This window comes from Gigantopelta aegis, chromosome 8 (genome assembly GCF_016097555.1).
Source record: "Gigantopelta aegis isolate Gae_Host chromosome 8, Gae_host_genome, whole genome shotgun sequence".
Classification (NCBI taxonomy): domain Eukaryota; kingdom Metazoa; phylum Mollusca; class Gastropoda; order Neomphalida; family Peltospiridae; genus Gigantopelta; species Gigantopelta aegis.
The window spans coordinates 4,740,879-4,762,986 of record NC_054706.1 but is presented as its reverse complement, the minus strand read 5'-3'; the positions used below and the strand labels follow the sequence as shown (position 1 = coordinate 4,762,986).

Genomic DNA, 22,108 nt, shown 5'->3' with positions numbered 1-22,108 from the left:
CTATCACTTTTGCAGCATCACACATAGCACCAAATATTTGAAAAATGACAAAAACGTATTGAAACTCGAGGCCCAATTCACTGTCCAACTTGCCCCCATAGGAAAAGGGAGAAAACTCTAATCTACAGCAGATAGATACAAAAATATTTCAAATATTTCATTCCGTTTTAATGGACCCAAGATACAGCGCGTTGAACTGCGACGAATGTAAATCAAAGTGAAAACAAGGGAACACACACACTATATATATATATATATATATATATTATGAAACTCATGACACAGATTCACAATGTTAATATGACAAATGTGAAAACCAATAACTAATTCATAGCTAACAGGATTAACTTCGTCCAGCCAGTGACTCCAGTCACGTGCTAACATCCCTGTCTGCTTTCTTCTAGAAAGACGTCGAGAGTTTGTATCACATATCAGTACAGTATACAAGTCAGCAGTCTATGTGCCTGTATTCCAACTTTTTCAAGTGGCCTGTCAATGATTGGTCCACACCAGGCAATGCAAGCGATTGGCTGAAACAAACTATGAATTTAATTGGTTCATACCAATCTTCACCCAGTGCCCGTGTTTAGTAAACATTTACAGTCATGACTGAAGCTCAAAGTTGAATGTTCAGACTCAAAACTGCTTGTAATTTGTATGGCAGTAAGGTCTAGACTCAATCTGAGCTACAATCTGACTCTTTATTTTATGAGCAATGGGCTTGAACTGGCTTCTACTTTTATCTGAAAGAACAGAATTAATGACCAAGTGACACGCACACTTTGTGGTTTTTTGTGTGTTTTTTTCAGTTTAACAAGACGCAACAAGTCAGAGCTTCACAACAGTCCACCCGTCTCGTTATCAGTCACAACTGTCGCCAACCCATCCCGATTGGTCCACTTGGCTCCATCGTAGGCACTTGGTCCAATAAAAAGGCTCGGCTCATCTGGTCGGTCATGTAGAGAGCCAATCAATGAACGAATACTTAGCTTAATACCCCGGTGTGACGCGGACACGTCAGACATACAGTCAACTTGAGCTGGCACTCGGTTCCGTCAGAGTCTCCCAGTTCAAGCCTGCGGTCGGGTCCGTGGGCGTGTTGAACTCAGACTCGTCAAAGTTGAACAGATCCAACACCTCCTGTTGAGTTTTTGGCGTCAGAATGGGATCGGAGGAAAATGAAACGGGGGCATTTGTGCTGAGGGGCGTGAGTCCCGTGCTGGGCATGATGACGTCCAGCCAGTCTGACACATCGATCTGCATGCTGCTGTTTGTATCACACTCGGACAGCCCCAGCGACGCCAGGTCCGGTTCCGACCCGTGCGCGCTGCCCACGGTGAAGTTCTGAGCACAGAACGAACTGATGGGAACATTCAGCAGGTTCTTGTTGTCAAACTCACTAACCTTGGTGTCAAACGAGATCGTCGTGGTCGGGTCCGACAGATCGAGACCCGTGATGGTTCCGTCCGAACTCCAGTCCATGGCACCAAGATCGGTTCCCGATGACAACATTTCCGTGAGATCAAACAGCTCGGAGCTGGAAGGGTCGCTAGTTCCAGGAACCGACACGACAAATGACGACAAGCTGTCCTTCTTGACACCTATGTTGTTGTTGTGAGTGGTGAAATTGTTGTTGGTGATCGCGGGAACCGAGGACGCCAGCGTGACGTCGATGTTGCTGCGTATCTGTCCAGTCTGTTGTTGTTGTCCCGACATCTGCTGAACGGACGACACGGGCGGAGGTATCACCATCGGCTCCGTCGTCTTCGGGGTCGGCAACGGCTCGTCAGCAGCACTCGGAGGAAGTTCTGGTAAACACAAAAACAAAATGTAAAACTAATCAATTGTAATGCATTGGAAAATTATTTTATTACATAAGTTTCATAATTTCATCATTATTCTCGAATGAGCAATTAATTTTAAAAACCAGCTAACAAAGCAGTGACATTTGGATAATTGACGTAACTATAGGTACTGTGAAAAAACCAACAATTCTATTGTATTATGTAAATGTCATCATTTTACCTTTACTTTTAAAAGAGCAATTAGTTTAAACTATCTAACAAAGCAATGACATTTTAATAAATAACTAGTGTTAATATTATTACTTGACGGATATTCTCATTTATTAACTCATGCATATTCTACTTGATGTGGTACATGATTGGTTAATGTTACGTCACGTGCGATTTCATTTGAGATCATATTGCACTGCTCTAGTTTTGCAATAGACATCTGCTTTATTAGATTGCATAGTGCATGAATGCTTGCCTAGTTTGAATATTCATTTTTTTATTAAATGATTGAAGTAATAAAACAATCATGGCACTGTCATGAGATCAATATAATGTTTTATGGAGTGCAATTAATCAATATTGACCGTGGCCTCATATCAGAATCCCTTTATTACTAAGATCACTGTATTACTAAGATCCACATATTACTAAGATCCCTGCATTACTAAGATTGCTGTATTACTAAGATCCCCTTATTATTAAGATCAATGTATTACTAAAATTCCTGTTACTAAGATCCCCGTATTACTAATATCCCTGTATTACTAAGATCCCCATATTACTAAGATTCCCATATTACTAATATCCACGTATTACTAAGATCCACGTATTACTAAGGTCCCCTTATTATTAAGTTCCCGATATTACTAAGATCCCTGTATTACTCCAATCCCTGTATTACTAAGATCCTCCCTGCATTGCTAAGATCCCTGCATTATTAAGATCCTTGCATTATTAAAATCTCTGTATTACTAAGTTCCCAATATTATTAAGATCCCCATATTATTAAGATCCCAGTATTACTAAGATTGAGGAATTGCCAAGATTCCTGCATTACTAAGATCCCCATATTACTAAGATCCCTGTATCACTAAGATCCCGATCACTAAGATCCCTGTATCACTACGATCCCTGCATTACTAAGATCCCTGCATTACCGCCATGTCTGATGAGAATCTCTAGGACGTCATCCATCATGGGACTCTTGTGGTTCATCGTGATCTGGTCGGGGCTAGGACTAGGGCTGTGGTTGGTCCGCTGGGTTTTTTCAAACATAACCGGGCTAGTCTAGAAAATCAAGTCGGATGAAGACTAGTGAAAAACATACCAGTATAAAGGTTATTTTCAGATGATTTTAAAATACAGTCAACCTGTATTAAGCAACCATCTAACAATGTATTAAATGGTAGTCTTATATCATATCACTATTAACTATTAAATACAGAGAGCTTTGAAGATACGTGGAAAACATATGTTCAGGAAGGTGAATACTCGCACGAAATCTGCCATTGACATGAATTTAACAGAGCAAAAAAAACCCCCAAAAAACCCACAACAAAAAACCCCAGTCTAACAAGAAACTGCAAGTGCTCAATTTCCTGAACACATCTTAGGTTGCACTGAAGAAAAAAAAGAAAAAAAACACATTAATTATTTAAAAGCATTCTGACACAGCATGACCATTTTTAAATGGAAAATTAACTAATTATAACTACACAGCCTCTTACTTTGTGCTGCACTTTGCTTCTGATGGCATCATCATATTTAGGAGGCTCCCTCATAGGGAGGTTGAAGAATGGACTGGAGGAACTTCTTGTCAACACTTTCTGTCCATCTATGGGTGAATTAGGCAGCGAGGGAGGTCTGCAAACAAGCAATCTGTGTCATTAATGCAAGCCCAGGACATGGAACGATACAATCAAAATGTATGTGTGTGTGATTATAAGACTCCCATTATACACAACATGTATGTAGTAATGTGGGATAGAAAAGGTACACTTGGAATGGTGGAATTTTCTATCTGGGACAAGGTTTGCCAAAACCCAGGGTCAAAATGTCCTTTTCACTCATTCATTTGAAAAATAACAATTTTTTTTACACGGACAACAAAGATGGTTGATAAAGCAACTTTATTAGAGCCATTTAAAAAAACAACAAAAACCCCACCTAAACTATCATATTTGCTGTTTGTTTCATATGTTAAATACAATACAAAAATAAACATTTTGGTTAAACTATGGAACAGTTTGGAGCTGTGATTAACAAACCAATATTGCATCAAACTATCAACACACAAAGCAAACTATTTCCAACGATTATCACAGATGCTAATACTAACATAGAGCCCAGAAGATAATGCTGTATTGGCGCCTTTCCGAGAAACCCATGAGACTGCTGCCACCCATGGACAATGGTGAGAAACAGAACATGTAGGGATCCAGGCTGGACATCAGGAGTATCATAGGGAAACATACTGCGTAATCTTTCCAAATGTTTTAATATTAATTATATTCAAGATTGGAGCTTTAAATAATCAAGTGCTGGACCTCAATTTTGTAATATCTGGCTCATCAGCATCTACACATATCATGTCAATAAAAATGTAACGTCAAGAATCAGTCAGGCTTTCTGCCAGAAAATCATTTGAGAATATGTAATAAATATAAAACAGACCACAAGTACCCCTACTAGGTGGTTATGGGTTTGAAGTCTTTTCAAATTGGACATGCATTTCATGCATTTCATGTCCTTTAACAAATTCTAAACAGCAATTCTTTTACTATCAATTATAATTTAAACATTTTACAAATGTATTAATTTTCTAGATTTTAGAGTATACAAGTTTACTCTCCGTACCAAAGTTGAAAATCAAATCAATATGCTTTGACTCAAAATGGTATTGCTGTGACATCAGTGTATGGAATTTTAGAACTCAACTTCAGTAAAAAATGTTTTATATGAATAGTTCCCAGTGTAGATATTAAACATAGATGAACATTTTAACGAAAATTTCAAAACACAAATTTAGTCAATTCATTCCACATTATCTTAAAGCTGAATGAACTAAGCAGACAATATGTTACCTTGTAGTTGTGATACCATTAAGCAGAATGGAAGAAGTGACTGGGGTCGTTGTGCTGGTTGAGGTGAAGATGAAAGGCTGCAGGTTGCTCGTCCCGTACACAGTGTTCACCTTGCCATGGTTCAGACTCTCGTGAAGAGTGGCTGACTTGAGGATGGAGTTCAGACTCGAGTTCACCTGACTCATCTTGTTCATGTTGCCCGTCACAATCACAGCCGGGATGCTCTGAGGCAGGCCCTGGACAGCTGAAGTCGTCTGCAGCAATTGTGTGGGAACCCGCAGCGGTTTGGCACACTCGGAAATCTGCTGTTTTCCTCCATCTCCTGACAGAATTTGAATGGTGTTCATCAACGGTGTGGTGGTAGCAGCTGCTGGGGGCTTCACCACAGTCTGCTGCAACAACACCTGGTTCTGCTGCTGCAGCTGCTGCTGATGTAGCGCCTGCAGTTTGAGCTTCATCTGCGACTCCTGCAGCTGTCGGTGCAGCTCCTCAATGTGTTTCTGCTGCTGCTGCAGCAAGTCCACAGAACTCACCTGAGGTAGGCTCGTTGTCTTTGAAGCAGTTGTAGTCACCAAAGATGCTGCATTGTGGACAAGCAGCTGTTGCTGCTGGAGCTGTTGTAGCTGCTGCAACTGAAGCTGTGTCTTCTGTAGTTTCTGCTGCTGAAGCTGATTCTGCTGGATCTGTTGCTGGACTGTTGGGGAAATGGTGTGAATGCTCGTGTTGATGTTCGGAGTGGCTATAACACTGATGTTTGGCTTCAGCTCCATGGTCTGGTCAACATCCATAGGCGTGGTCATTTCACTCGGGGGAGCAACCGATGGTGGTCTGGAGGTATCCACAGCCATTGGTATTGAACTAAGACTTGAGTTTAATTGATTCTTTAATCTAATCACGTTCTGTTTGTCTATAATGCCCGGAGACATGGGAATAACACCCTCAGCCATTGGTGGTGATGTTGGAGGGGAGGTGTTTGCCAAAGGTTCTTCCTTAACTTTAACACTAACAACAGAACCCATTGACTGAAACGAAGGAGGCGAAACCATGTTTGCGTCCAGAATCGATATAGATCCTGCTAGTGACACTGGTACTATAGACTTTAGTGAATTATCTTGCAAGTGAGCAGTAGCAGATGATGCGGGTGATGTGAAAGACACTGCTGCAGCCTCTGTGTATGGTTTAAGTCTCTCAATCAACTGAGGCTTGGGACCAGACACAGGTAGTCCACGTTTCTTTAACTCTGCCTTTAGATCGGCCACTTTCAAGTCTTCAAGATTTCCCGTCAGCAGCTTGGGAGAAGCTGAATTGTTTGGTGAGTGATTCACCTGCCTTGCATGCTGCTGTGCACTAGGTTGCATAGTTTGTGAGGAGTGGGCTTCCTGAGGAAGGGACCCCTGAGTCTGTGTTGAAGTCTGAATGATACTTGTAGAGGGCAGAACCGAGGCACGAGTGGACACTACTGCCGGGGCAGATGAGATCACGGGTGCTGGAACAACAACATTCGTTGCAATGCTCTGAGCAGGCAGACCTGGCAGTCCTTGCAGTGGCTGCCCATCAGGACCAACTTTCTGCTGGGCTAGTAGGAATGGCATGTTTTTCTGCTGGAACTCCAGCTGCCACTGCAAGAACAGCTGTTGCTGTTGAAGCAGAATGTGGTAAGGAGTTTCGTTATTGTTATTCACCCCGGCATTGTTCCCACCGCTGCTGCTGCTGTTGTTGTTGTTGCCACCACTGCTGGTGGTCGTGCTGCTCACGTTGCTGGTTGTCGACGTGCTGCTGACCACAGGTGTAGTGCTCGCCTGACTCTTGGCAACACTCGGTGGACCCTTGTATTCGTGAAATTTTATAACCTTAGCTTTCGGTGCAGTCTTAGGTTTTGACTTCTTTGGCTTGGACTTGTTGTTGTTTCCCGAGCTGGAGTTGTTTTTCGGCGAGCTGGAGGTGTGAGTGGTGAGGAGTCCTGTGGAGGAACTCTTGCTGATCACTGCTGGTCCTGGTGGACTCCTCTGTATCGCCAGTGTCAGTTCCGGGGCGGGTGGGATGGAGTTGGGGCTGCTGATGTCTGACAGGCTGCTGTAGTCATCTTGTGGCGGGGAAGGGACACCGTCACTGATACTCTCCTCGTCAAACACAAACACGTTGGGCTGCATAAGAACATCATCGCCATCTGTCTTGGAGTAGGACACCAAGCCGTCTGCAATAACAAAATCTACACCTATCAATGAAGACCATTACCAAGCAATCCAAATTGACACTCTGTGTCAAGGTCATAGTGTGTCAACTCTATTATCAATTACCATTACCGAGTAGAACAAACTGACACCATATGTCACGGTAACACTGTTTCAAGTCTATTATTATGTACCATTCCATTAGTCAAAATTGACAACTTGACACATCTATCCATATAAACCATTACCAAGTTAACTAAATTCACAATGTGTATTAGATCACTATCAAGTGTCAATTCCATCATTATAAACCATCACCAAGTAGTCTAGATTGATCAAGTCTTGTTACTAAATGGATGAAATTGATGAAATCATTATCAAGTTGGACCAAATTAACACTGTGTCAACAATTACCAAGTGGACCAAACTGACACATCCACAATTACCAAGTGGACCAAACTGACACAACATCAACAATTACCAAGTGGACCAAACTGACACAACATCAACAATTACCAAGTGGACCAAACTGACACATCAACAATTACCAAGTAGACCAAACTGACACAGTATCAACAATTACCAAGTGGACCAAACTGACACAACATCAACAATTACCAAGTGGACCAAACTGACACATCAACAATTACCAAGTGGACCAAACTGACACAACATCAACAATTACCAAGTGGACCAAACTGAAACATCAACAATTACCAAGTGGACCAAACTGACACAACATCAACAGTTACCAAAGTGGACCAAATTGACACAATATCAACAATTACCAAAGTGGACCAAATTGACACAATATCAACAATTACCAAGTGGACCAAACTGACACAGTATCAACAATTACCAAGTGGACCAAATTGACAGTTTATGTATAAACCATTACCAATGACCAAACTGTCACATTGTCAAGCCTGTGTAAACCATTACCAAACCTATGATGTACCATGCATATATCGAGTCTATTACCAAGTGGACCAAACTGATAGATATCAATTCCATCACTATAAACCATCACCAAGTAGTCTAGATTGATCAAGTCTTGTTAGTATAAACTATTACCAAGTTGTACAAATTGACACTATGCATAAAATATATATGTGTACACCATTACCACATAGTTCAAATTGTGTCCAGGCTACCTGTAAACCATTAGCAAATACGTTAAACTGACATTGCATTAAGTCTGTTAGCATGAGCCATGAAAAACTAATTTCATGCAATATAATTTATATCTACATTACCATATCATAAACATTTAGGAATTTCTAAACCAAAAATGGAATGGTTTTGTTTTTATATCATTGTTATAATATGGAAAAAAGAAAAAAACCTGTTTTATTTAACATACACACAATTTTTTTTTTATTTAGTTATATGGCACGGGATATAGAGGAAGAAAAGAGGAAAACCAAAAGATGGGGTTTTTTTTAACTCAGAGACTGAACTGCCTGCAGAGTAGTCTGGAAGATATCAGCACAGAATCCCATCAATCTTGAATCTAGTCCAAGAGAGATTACAGTATAATACATTTATCACTTGCTAACTTTTCACTACACAAATTGTTGAAATTCAAGAGGCTCATTATCAAAGAAATCAAGAGTATTACTTCACCTCATGAGGAGACCGCATTGCTTGCTAAGACTAGCTACCACTCTACCAATAAAGAGTGCTCATCATTTCAATGCTGACTAAAACATTCTTATTAGAAGCCTACCACCCATCCCTCAAAACAAATTAATAAAAATAAGAAGTAGTTCTTAATTTACAGTTCTACCATTTGTCTACCACTTGTCACCAACAACTGAAGAGCATGTGACTTCACTGTTTACTAGAGGATATTTCATTACAATTCTACTACCACTTGCCCATCACCTGCTACCAATGATGAGCTTCAATGCTTGCTATGAAACTTTTATTTCATTACAAATCTACTTATCTACCGCAGACACACCTTTCAGTCCGGCAGAAACCACTCCAAGATACCATGGAAAAAGCAAAACTTTTCCAGACATGAGAAAGTGATTAATACAGGATTTTACCCAACTGGTTGTATACCAAATCCTGCAAACTCGGCAAATTTAGCGTGTTAAAAAAATTTCAAATTGGGGGCAGGCCTATTTTTTACATACTCACTACCTACCTGTACAAAATAAATTTGTATTTAAACCATGTATTTGCTTAGAGGAAAAAGATGCAGCAGACCTCAATATAAATGAAATAGTAATGACAGGGCCTCAAAGCTACATACAATGTGATCAATTCCAGGACAACTCATAGATAAAAGCTCCACCACTGAAGCCCATCTGTTCCATCATGAAGCTACGTATCTGGGTCACCGAAACCCATGTACTCTACCATGCCACTACATCTCTCTCCACATACTGTATCAATAGACTTCACAAGCTGTGGTGCTTCCTATGATTGGCCGGACACTGACACAGAATAAAACAATGGGGATTGCATCATCAACAACAGACTGGATGGATCCTCCACAGGTGTGAACTATAAACCTGGTGATTCTGCATCTGACCCAGTTCTTGTCCACACACAAACAAAACAGCATGACCTTATACCTGTGTTCAGCTTCCAGTAGACCAATACCTTAGTGTTCACATTCTCAGCTACCAAATGTTATTGGGTCATCCAGCAACGTGGAAGAAAAATAAACACTAATGCTTGAAGATGTTTTCATAAACAGGGAATAAAATAAGAGATGTATGTTGAAGATGTTTTCATAAACAGGGAATAAAATAAGAGATGTATGTTGAAGATGTTTTCATAAACAGGGAATAAAATAAGAGATGTATGTTGAAGATGTTTTCATAAACAGGGAATAAAATAAGAGATGTATGTTGAAGATGTTTTCATAAACAGGGAATAAAATAAGAGATGTATGTTGAAGATGTTTTCATAACCACTGACAGCTACAGTTCTTAGTACAGAATTGAGCTTGTTGTAAAACTGTTATTTTTCAATTTATATATTAAACATTTAAGGAAATAAAGTATTCTTTTGAGGTACAAATATAAACATGGAAAATGTCAAACAATAATGAAATCACAGATCATCAGATATTAAGTGAATTCCAAAATTCAATGCCCAATATTGAATACTCAAAGCAAACAAACCATGCATGATTAACATCAACGAACAGCACACAAACAGACCAGAAATCTTCACGAAGAAAACAGAATTAGATATATAATTACATCTTGTTGTTTTTTAATAGTCAGCCCGTGATAAGCATCTTCATATGGCATAGCAAAAATTCTTAGTTAGTGGATTGCTTACTACAGGTTTGTACAGCAGGTCGGTTTGAGAGAAAAGTGAGGTGGTGTCGTAATGAAAACACACAGTGGATATTGGTCGGATTCACGGCACTGTAAGTCGGTTTGAGAGAAAAGTGAGGTGGTGTCGTAATGAAAACACACAGTGGATATTGGTCGGATTCACGGCACTGTAAGTCGGTTTGAGAGAAAAGTGAGGTGGTGTCGTAATGAAAACACACAGTGGATATTGGTCGGAGTCACGGCACTGGCAGACCAGACTGTTATTTAACCCAGGTAGCTGTTTGTGGAGCCAAGTTGAACTCCAAGCTTCAGGATACACAACTTCAGCTACAAATCTAATCTACAGCTTGTGCAAACAGTCCATTAATCAAGTTACATGTGTTTTTAATAACATCTTAACTAGATGAAAAATGCATTAATAATCACTGAGAAATAGTACATAAAATCACGTCATTATGAAATTATAAACAACAATAAAAATGTATCTTGCAATCATGACAAAGATTATATAAACATCGAATATTTAACTAGATGATAAATCGATAAGAGGGTACAGACAATTATTTCAATTGTATACTCTTCAAAAAAAGAAACGCAAAGGGGTACAAATGGGTTATAACTCCGATTTTATGTTTCCTACCGGTTCATGCTTTATGAATATAAGGTCATTGCATGTCCCAAACACATTCCCACGGTTACATTCGATAAAACGCAGCTACTGTAAAATAAAGTTTCAAAATGTGAATATTCGCAAAAACGCAGCCACATGCAAACCATGTCACCACTGCACGTGCGTTGCCTGCACGTGCAACATGAACACCAACAGTATAAAAGTGCAGGGTGTTCGCTTGCCTGGCCTCTGTATCTGGCAAACAGTTGACAATCCAGGACATGCCACGTCTCAGTGAACCGCAGAGAAACAATGCCATCGGCCGACTAGACGCAGGCGAATCCAGAACGGCCGTTGCCAGGGCATTCCATGTGTCCCCAAGCACCATCTTCAGACTGTGGGACCGTTACCAACAACATGGATCAACACGTGACCTCCCTAGATCCGGTCGACCACGGGTCACTACCCCCGGGCAGGACCGCTACATCCGGGTACGCCACCTTCGGGAACGATTGACTACTGCCACCTCCACAGCCGCAGCAATACCAGGTTTGCGCAGGATATCAGACCAGACCGTACGGAACCGCCTACGTGAGGTAGGAATTCGTGCCAGACGTCCAGTTCGAGGTGTCATCTTAACACCACAACACCGTCGACTCCGACTGCAGTGGTGCCAGATTCATCGACAATGGCCTCAACTGCGATGGAGACAGGTGTGGTTCAGTGACGAGTCCCGATTTCTGCTCCGACGTCATGATGGAAGATGTCGCGTGTATAGGTGTCGTGGTGAACGTTATGCGGCAAACTGCGTGCAGGAAGTGGACAGATTCGGCGGGGGTAGTGTCATGGTGTGGGCAGCCATCTCACACACTGGCAGAACTGACCTGGTCCACGTGCAGGGCAACCTGAATGCACAGGGCTACATTGACCAGATCCTCCGGCCACACATCGTTCCAGTTATGGCCAACGCCAACGCAGTGTTCCAACATGACAATGCCAGACCTCACACAGCACGTCTCACAACGGCTTTCCTACAGAACAACAACATTAATGTCCTTCCTTGGCCATCGATATCACCGGATTTGAACCCAATTGAGCATCTATGGGACGAGTTGGACCGACGCCTCCGACAGCGACAACCACAGCCCCAGACCCTGCCCGAGCTGGCAGCAGCCTTGCAGGCCGAGTGGGCACCATCCCCCGGGACGTCATCCGTACTCTGGTTGCTTCAATGGGCAGGCGGTGCCAGGCAGTTGTCAACACACGCGGAGGCCACACCCGGTATTGACTCCAGATGACCTTGACCTTGGTGGTGTGTCCTATCACTTACTCACAATGGACTAGAGTGAATTGTGAACAATCCTGCAACATTTGGTAATTATCGGACTCACCATTCAATAATTAAATCAATTCTCCAAATGTTACGACAATGTGGTTTTGCGTTTCTTCTTTTGAAGAGTATATATCAGAAATGTTAATATAAATAATGACAATGAATAATCTCATGTTTTAAATTTCAAATGGAAATTGTTAATGTTAATATACATATTTAATATAATATATTTTGTGATAACAACAATACATAATTGCAATATGTACCGTACCCACTCATGTTTTAAATTTCAAATGGAAATTGTTAATGTTAATATACATATTTAATATAATATATTTGTGATAACAACAATACATAATTGCAATATGTACCGTACGCACTCATGTTTTTAATTTTAAATGGAAATCGTTAATGTAAAATCGTAATATAAACCTATCTTCTAAGAACGATAATGTATAACCTCAATATGTTAAGTATGTACTTGTCATTAATTTTTAAACAGAAATTATTACTGCTAATATCAATGTATCTTGTAATAACAACAAGGTGTAACCTCAATATGTAAAGTACACACTCATGTTTAATTTTAAACAGAAATCATTAATGCTAATATCAATGTAACTTGTAATAACAACAAGGTGTAACCTCAATATGTTAAGTACGCACTCATGTTTAATTTTTAAACGGAAATCACTAAAGTTTATATTAATGTATCTTGTAATAACAATGTATAACCTCAATGTTAAGTATGCACTCATGTTTAAATTTTAAATGGAAATCATTAATGCCAATATCAATGTATCTTGTAATAACAATGTATAACCTCAATATGTTAAGTATGCACTCATGTTTAAATTTTAAATGGAAATCATTAATGCCAATATCAATGTATCTTGTAATAACAATGTATAACCTCAATATGTTAAGTATGCACTCATGTTTAAATTTTAAATGGAAATCATTAATGCCAATATCAATGTATCTTGTAATAACAATGTATAACCTCAATATGTTAAGTACGCACTCATGTTTAAATTTTAAACGGAAATCATTAATGCTAATATCAATGTATCTTGTAATAACAACAAAGTATAACCTCAGTATGTTAAGAACACACTCGTATTTAAATTTTAAACGGAAATCATTACTGCTAATATCAATGTATCTTGTAATAACAACAATGTATAACCTCAATATGTTCACGTGTAATATCAACAACGTGAAGTATCTGTGTTTTAGTACACACCACAACAAACAATCACCGATAAGAAACAAACCAGGCTGCCCCTGCCGCCGCCGCCGCTACCGCCAGTGATGGTACAGTGTGTGTGTGTGGTTATTAAGGCATGTATTCTACCTTTAATAGCTTCCACCAGCTCTTCGCTCGACTGAAGGATGTTACCCTCCACCAGTTCGAGAGGACCTGGTCGGTGTGCCAATTTGTCGTTGAGGTCGTCAGCCAGGCGCGCCCGTTTGAGCAGTCTCTGACGCTCGTGCAAAGATCGGTCGATTTTGGTGTCTGCAAAAATGGTAAAAAGTGCAACCATGCATGCAGAACGGAACAATGGTTAGTGCAGAGAATGGTTAAGATGCTTAGCTTTCAGAGAGAGAGAGAACCTGTCATGCTGGGTGGTTGTTGGGTTGGGTTTTTTCGTTCATGGTTATTTGGTTAAAAGATTTGAAACACAGAAACATTATATTTGGTTTGGAAACACAAAAATAAATTACAACTTTTTCCAATGACAAAAAACCCAACTCCAAAATGTTTAGTAGTAAACCTTTTTAAAAAAACAAAAAAAACAAACAACATAAATCATCATAAACTGCAGTAAAGACTCAGTCTGTTATGAATTTTGTGCCTTCTTTATTTAGTTTTGTCTCAAAATCTCCAAAATTGCAGGTTTTCAATGTTTTCAGCCCACACCATTGAGGACAAATTCTTTTTCGAAGCCTAACATGTCAATAGCAAGAAATGATTTCTTTCAACTCAATTTAAATGTGGTTAGAATAATTACAATTCAATAATATTAATATTATGTAACATAATATGTTATGTTTAAAACACATACTCCCCCACCCCCTTTACCTCAAACACTAATTCCCTTAACACTCAAGATATTCTACACATCACAAACTGTTTAATCATGATTAGAGAGGAAAACTCATTTCAAAAGTAATATTACTATAACAATAATGTTTACTGTCTGTCTTAGCATCAAGAGTAGACCACCAATCATTATGTTGGTGAAAAGCACTTGTGGGGACTAATCAAATGACTTGTACCATTGAACAAATAACAGGCAACGTCCCAGCCTCTTACATCACAAGTGGTACTCATTTAAGATGAGAAAACACCAGTCAAAGTGTAGGTAATGATTCATTATGGATTCCGAAAGTAAGAGACATTTCGATTGGACAATTTTAAAACACATGCATCCATCACCAGCAAGCCAATTAAGAGTTTGTAGTTCTGCCAGTTGTAATTGCCCCATCATGAGACTGGTGTGTGTGTGTGATTTTCAGTGTCAATCATGTGCAGATGACAAACACATGAGGTTTTGTCAGTCTGCCATGTGACGAGCACGGAACGGCTGGCTGTAAGAAGGAGGCTGTGATTGGTAGTTACCTTCTAGGATGTGTTGCTGGACGAGAGACTGGCGGTCAGGACGAGTCTGAATCTTGTGTCTCAGCAAGTCCCCGGTCTGAAACACATAAACAAATTAAAATTATGAACTAAACTATTAAAGAACTGCATCAGGGTCGCAATATTTATTTTAAAATAAAAGCTAAAAAGATCTTTAAAAAGTTTAATCTCTAAATCATGCTTCACCTTCTGAGTACTGCAGGCGAGATATCTCGCCCGACGTCACGTCAGTCGATATACTGTACACTGTATACAGTGCATTCCCCAATTCATATTTCCCGCCGTTTTGCACACAACACTCACCGGAAACTTTTAAGTTCAAAAAGTGGTTTTCGGCAAGTATTTTCGCTTGACAACAATGTAGGCACGTCACGGTAATTTTCAGGGATCGATATCTGATTGTGACAGCTAATTTGATAATAAATTTGATCAATTTACCAACAACGAAAATTACCAAATATTGCAATATGAATTGTAGTTCGGGTTTTAAAAAAAATTCTGGTCAGAAAACCACTGTTATCGGGAATAATGGACATAAATACTGGACAGCTGGCCACAAATGCCCGTAAGTAAACGCAACTTTTTCGATCTGAAATAATAAAAATTAAAAAAAAAGACACGAAAATAATACTTACCAATTCATATATGAACTTTATTTCATGTATTTATAAAACATTTAAGTGAATATATGTGAGTAAAAATTATAAACTTGTACCCACTCAACGTGGTTTTTGTTAAAAATTAATCCTGTAGTCTAAAGGTTAAAGGTAATTTTTTTAGCTTTTCAGATGAAAGCATCTTCATAAAAATTAAGCAAAAAAATAAAATGCAAATAAAAAAGCTAACAAATTACATAGATGCTACATGGAATAGTGTTGTTGTTGTTGTTGTGGTGGTGGTTTTCATGATAAAAATCATCACTTTTAGAAACCTCACAGCACAGAACGTCCACTAGAATCCTCATTGGATGTTGCAACAGACAGTCAGATTTATAAAGTAAGTATCTGAGTGCTATAACAGTTAAGAGTACACCGATTTATTCATCATCAGATATTGGATGTCAAACATTTTGCAATCATCAACAAAATATGGGTGAGTTATCATAAACGTTGACTGTTTTTTAAAACACAACAGTGGCCATTTTGGCCACCATCTTAGATATGTTTAGGCATCTTTGTAATCTACCACCATCAATCATTGTAAAGTAAAACCATGTGTGGCAAGCAGTAATCATTTTGGAGCCAAAATATAATTCTGAACACACCAACTGCTTTACGTGATATAACTTATCTTCATTCCCTTTAAAAATATTTTTGAAAATTCAATACTAAATTAAAGTTTTATCAACTTGCCCTCTACTAAAATAGTGTGTATGCGGTACTAGCAGAGCAAATGTGTTTTAACGATGGCGTCAGGTATTTGTTTATGATGTGAAACTAATTGTTTTCACAGGTAAAACAGATCAACAATCATCTTATATTTTAAACAGCTGGCAGTTCAGTGAACTGTTTCACGTTGTCGGTTAGCACGGGTGTTTATGAATATGCTCCAAACACCAACACATTCTCAAAAAATTTGCAGGAGCCATTTCAAATAATTATGTGCTGGCAATCAAAGCAGTTGCCAAGAATAGGAATTAAATAATGCAAGAATTTGTTTTAAAAACACCAAAAACCCCCCACCTCAAAAACAACTACATGTAATGGCAATAGCGTCTTGAGCAATGCAGTGTGTGAAACTACAAACAGATATATGTAATCATAAACGACTGTAGCAGAAATAGAATGAGATAGACAGCACCTGTCATGATGTATAAACCACTGAACTCAATATTAAACCATGATGTATAAACCTCTGAACTCAATATGAAACCATGATGCATAAACCTCTGAACTCAATATGAAACTATGATGTACAAACAACTGCACTCAATATAAAACCATGATGCATAAACCTCTGAACTCAATATGAAACCATGATGCACAAACCTCTGAACTCAATATGAAACCATGATGCATAAACCTCTGAACTCAATATGAAACCATGATACATAAACCTCTGAACTCAATATTAAACCATGATGCATAAACCTCTGAACTCAATATGAAACCATGATGCATAAACCTCTGAACTCAATATGAAACCATGATGCATAAACCACTGAACTCAATATGAAACCATGATGCATAAACCACTGAACTCAATATTAAACCATGATGCATAAACCTCTGAACTCAATATGAAACTATGATGTACAAACAACTGCACTCAATATAAAACCATGATACACAAACCACTGAACTCAATATGAAACTATGATGTACAAACAACTGCACTCAATATAAAACCATGATACACAAACCACTGAACTCAATATGAAACCACGATGGACAAACCATTGAACTCAATAAGAAACCACGATACACAAACCACTGAACTCAATATGAAACACAATGGACAAACCACTGAACTCAATAAGAAACCATGATACACAAACCACTGAACTCAATAAGAAACCATGATACACAAACCAAACTCAATATGAAACCATGATACACAAACCACTGAACTCAATATGAAACCATGATGGACAAACCACTGAACTCAATATGAAACCATGATACACAAACCACTGAACTCAATAAGAAACCATGATACACAAACCATTGAACTCAATATGAAATCATGATACACAAACAACTGAACTCAATATGAAACCATGATGGATAAACCACTGAAACCATAATGAATGGACCACTATACTAGATGTGAACCCATAATCAATGGACCACTACAGTAGATGTGAAACCATGATGAATTGACCACTACACTAGATTTCGAAACATGATGCACAAACCATTGTACTAGATGTAAAATCATAATGTATGGGTCATTATAAGTATTAGATGTGAAACTATGTTGCATGGATCACTTAAGTATTAATGTGAAACCACAATGTATGGACCACTACACTAAATACAAAGCCATGTATAGTCCATGATACTAGATTCCAAACCATGGTGCACAAACCACTGTACTAAATGTGAAACCATAATATACTGATCACTATAAGAAGTACTATTTGTGGAACTATGATACATGGATAACTTCACTAGATGTGAAACTATGACATATGAGCCATAAAACTATATGTCAAACCATGACATATGGACCACTATAGTAGATAAGGAACCACAGACATACAACATACAACTTCCTACCACTATCTTAGACATCATTTCACAATGATTTCATAAATGCATATAACTCAGTAATGAGAAACTCTGATAAGGCCACATTCTTGCATCTGGCCTGCATGACCAGACCAGCAGATGGATGAACATAAACATCCACCTGCCTGACATGCCAAACACCTCACAGCACTGATCAACTCTGACAAGTTGAATCCAATTAATAGCTGAAGGAGCTTACCCCAGGAAGAGGACACATTTCTGTGTAGCTAGAACTACCAAGCTTTTCCTTCCAGGTATGTCTTAATGCAGGACTGAGAATACTAATCAACTGATGTGTCGAAGATAGTTGATAAAGTATAAATATCTATCCTATAATCTTTGTGTATTAGTCGACTCTTTGCATACACAGACCGCTTAGTTTGACTGTGAACATCTGCGACTAACATGTTGGCATGATGTGCAAGATGAATCAGACAAACAGATAAATAAACTGAGATAATTAATGTCAGTCTTTCCACAAAACGAATCAATAATAATTTAATAAAACAAGAATTTTAACAATTTGAAAAAGAATATAGATATTTTGTTCAGTAATCCACTTATGTACGCTAACCATTTTGTTGACCTTTTATTTCTGTTTCTTAAGTGAAATATAAAATATGAATGTGATTCCCATGTAAAATATACTTTCTGAAGTAATCTTTAAAACGAAAACTCTATATGTGCAGCAACACAAAAGTCATTTTCTTAAATTTCACATCAAATTCAGTCTACTTGATAAAAATTATGGAATACAAGAAAAGGAAGAAGAAAAAAAGAATTGAAATCTGATAAAAAGCTGCAGAATCTGTGAATAATAGTTAAATTATGTACGTTTTTGAAGCAGGTATGTTTAATTTTCTTTGATGTTGAATATTCATACATGATGCTATTGCTTTGTTTTCATTGCCTCATGTAAAAGCTGACCTCCACTTCCCCAGGAAGGTAGTTAGAGACTTGAAAAGTATACAACTCTATACACACCCACAGTACCACTGTTTATTTGGTGTCTGTGCACACGTTTACATGTAAGTGGATGGACTAGACTGAGAGTACTAATCAAGTCAGTTCTCCCACATGTATGATAGAGCCAGGGTTTGTTGTGACATGTGAACAGTGTCTATGACCAGTGAAAATACCACAGTTCTATACCTCTACCAGATTCCAGTCATTACAGTATCTCCCCAACATGACATGCTGTGGGTAAACAAACACTCCAACACTAATCAAACAAGACATGAACATCTCAAAAAAACAAAAACAAATTCTTCTTCTCTCTCTTTCTTTACATTTTATATATTAAAGCAAACCAGTTTTCATTAAAAAAAGATAAACAGATTAGCAGATATTTTTTGTTTGTAATTAGATTTTGATATATTGCGATTAAGTCCGTTTTTCATTTATTGGCAATTCTCTCAGACCTCCACTGGGATGTCTGATCATAATAATTAGAGTAGTCACTAAAAGATCACACATTTTTAGTAAGTAGATGGTACAACAAAACAAAAAACAAAAACCATCAGCCTCAAGTGACACATATATATAAACAAGTGCCCAGTGGTTTCACATGACCTTGAACTTTACTTCTGCCAAAACATATATTAGTGTACAACACATGCTGGTATATACTGAGCACCCCACTACTTTCAACATATTTTCAAGAAAGGAAAAAACAAAACAACATGTACCACTCTATAAGACATACCCATTTATTTTAATTACATTACATCGAACTGGCAATGAAAGCAAGAAAGCATTAAACCCATGAATATGCATATGAATCCTCAATGAAGGAAGGAAAGAACAAAATGTTTTATTTAACGATGCATTCAACACATTTTATTTAGTTATTGAGGGAGAAAACCTGCTGTTGCCACTTCATGGGCTACTTTTTTCAATTAGCAGCAAGGGATCTTTTATATGCATCATTACATAGACAGGATAGCACATACCACGGCCTTTGATGTACCTGTCGTGGTGCACTGGCTGGAGCGAGAAATAGACCAATGGGCCCACCGACGGGGATTGATCACAAACCGCCCGGGCATCAAGCAAGCGCTTTCCCACTGGGCTACGACCCAGCTGAATCCTCAATGAATACAAAATGTTTCTGCACGTGCACAGCTTGCTGTCTAAGACAACTTGTTCCAGTTGTAACAGCACTACAATGCTACGTACCCTACACTATGACACATGGAACACCACCAGCCCAACTCTAGCCATACAATCATGTCCATTAATCTGCCTTCATATTCCATGTCCACCTGAATGGTCAGGTGTACTCTGGTGTTTTTGGATTTTTCCTTTACTGAAGTAAGATGTTTTCAAGGTTTTGATCATTTCTAGAGGTGTTCCTTACGGTTCTTCATTGTGTGAGGTGTAAAGAGGAATGTATGAAAAAGACTTACAAGATGGGATCATCTTACCCTATGGAAGTCAGGGTTTCTGCCAGAAAGAAATGTTTGCGAATGGCGCTATAGAATTGAATATTTACAATGTGTGTGCTGAATGCAACCAGAGTCAACATGGGGTATGGGGACCTCCCCCAAAAAGAAAATGGGTTAGGTTTAGGGTAAGGGTTAAGAAAGTCATGTAGTAATGATGGAGTAATTAATTTTATCAAAATCTGCAAAACATTTGGGTATGGTGCCATACCTGTGTTACCCTCTGGCAGAAACCCTGGAAGCAAAGAGAGTTGAGTTGGTACATGTAGGTCCCTAACACACTGCAAGTCAGTGTGTTCCATCTTACCTCTAGAGAGAGAGGCCTAAGATGGGGAAGTGGAAAGAGCATGGCCAGTATGTTGCACCCTACCTTTAGGGTGTGATGACTGTTTGGACGAGAGAAGGTACTGGGTTACCCATTCTCACTGCCAGGGTGATCGATTGATCACTGATACCACAGTGGGTGTGATGACTGTTTGGACGAGAGAAGGTACTGGGTTACCCATTCTCACTGCCAGGGTGATCGATTGATCACTGATACCACAGTGGGTGTGATGACTGTTTGGACGAGAGAAGGCACTGGGTTACCCATTCTCACTGCCAGGGTGATCGATTGATCACTGATACCACAGTGGGTGTGATGACTGTTTGGACAAGAGAGAAGGTACTGGGTTACCCATTCTCACTGCCAGGGTGATCGATTGATCACTGATACCACAGTGGGTGTGATGACTGTTTGGACAAGAGAGAAGGTACTAGGTTACCCATTCTCACTGCCAGGGTGATTGATTGATCACTGATACCACAGTGGGTGTGATGACTGTTTGGACAAGAAAGAAGGTACTGGGTTACCCATTCTCACTGCCAGGGTGATCAATTGATCACTGATACCACAGTGGGTGTGATGACTGTTTGGACAAGAGAGAAGGTACTGGGTTACCCATTCTCACTGCCAGGGTGATCGATTGATCACTGATACCACAGTGGGTGTGATGACTGTTTGGACACGAGAGAAGGTACTGGGTTACCCATTCTCACTGCCAGGGTGATCGATTGATCACTGATACCACAGTGGGTGTGATGACAGTTTGGACAAGAGAGAAGGTACTGGGTTACCCATTCTCACTGCCAGGGTGATCGATTGATCTTTGATACCACAGTGGGTGTGATGACTGTTTGGACAAGAGAGAAGGTACTGGGTTACCCATTCTCACTGCCAGGGTGATCGATCGATTGATCACCGATACCACAGTGGGTGTGATGACTGTTTGGACAAGAGAGAAGGTACTGGGTTACCCATTCTCACTGCCAGGGTGATCGATCGATTGATCACCGATACCACAGTGGGTGTGATGACTGTTTGGACAAGAGAGAAGGTACTGGGTTACCCATTCTCACTGCCAGGGTGATCGATCGATTGATCACCGATACCACAGTGGGTGTGATGACTGTTTGGACAAGAGAGAAGGTACTGGGTTACCCATTCTCA

General features: G+C 39.2%; 1 protein-coding gene across 3 annotated transcripts in view; it reads right to left on the bottom strand.

Moving 5' to 3' along the window:
* Positions 1-245: 245 nt before the first annotated feature.
* The window catches only part of LOC121378508 (myocardin-related transcription factor B-like), a 124,428-nt gene continuing 102,565 nt past the window's right edge, over positions 246-22,108 (bottom strand). For 2 of the 3 annotated variants that reach the window (XM_041506708.1, XM_041506710.1), the window contains 6 exons: positions 14,925-15,000; positions 13,656-13,817; positions 4,880-7,088; positions 3,524-3,659; positions 2,954-3,083; positions 246-1,808 (listed from right to left, as the gene is read on the bottom strand). In XM_041506708.1, the coding sequence (XP_041362642.1) occupies positions 1,030-1,808; positions 2,954-3,083; positions 3,524-3,659; positions 4,880-7,088; positions 13,656-13,817; positions 14,925-15,000 (3,492 nt within the window). In that variant the 3' untranslated portion in view covers positions 246-1,029. The remainder of the gene's footprint in view (positions 1,809-2,953; positions 3,084-3,523; positions 3,660-4,879; positions 7,089-13,655; positions 13,818-14,924; positions 15,001-22,108) is intronic. The other variant, XM_041506709.1, reaches the window with a different exon arrangement.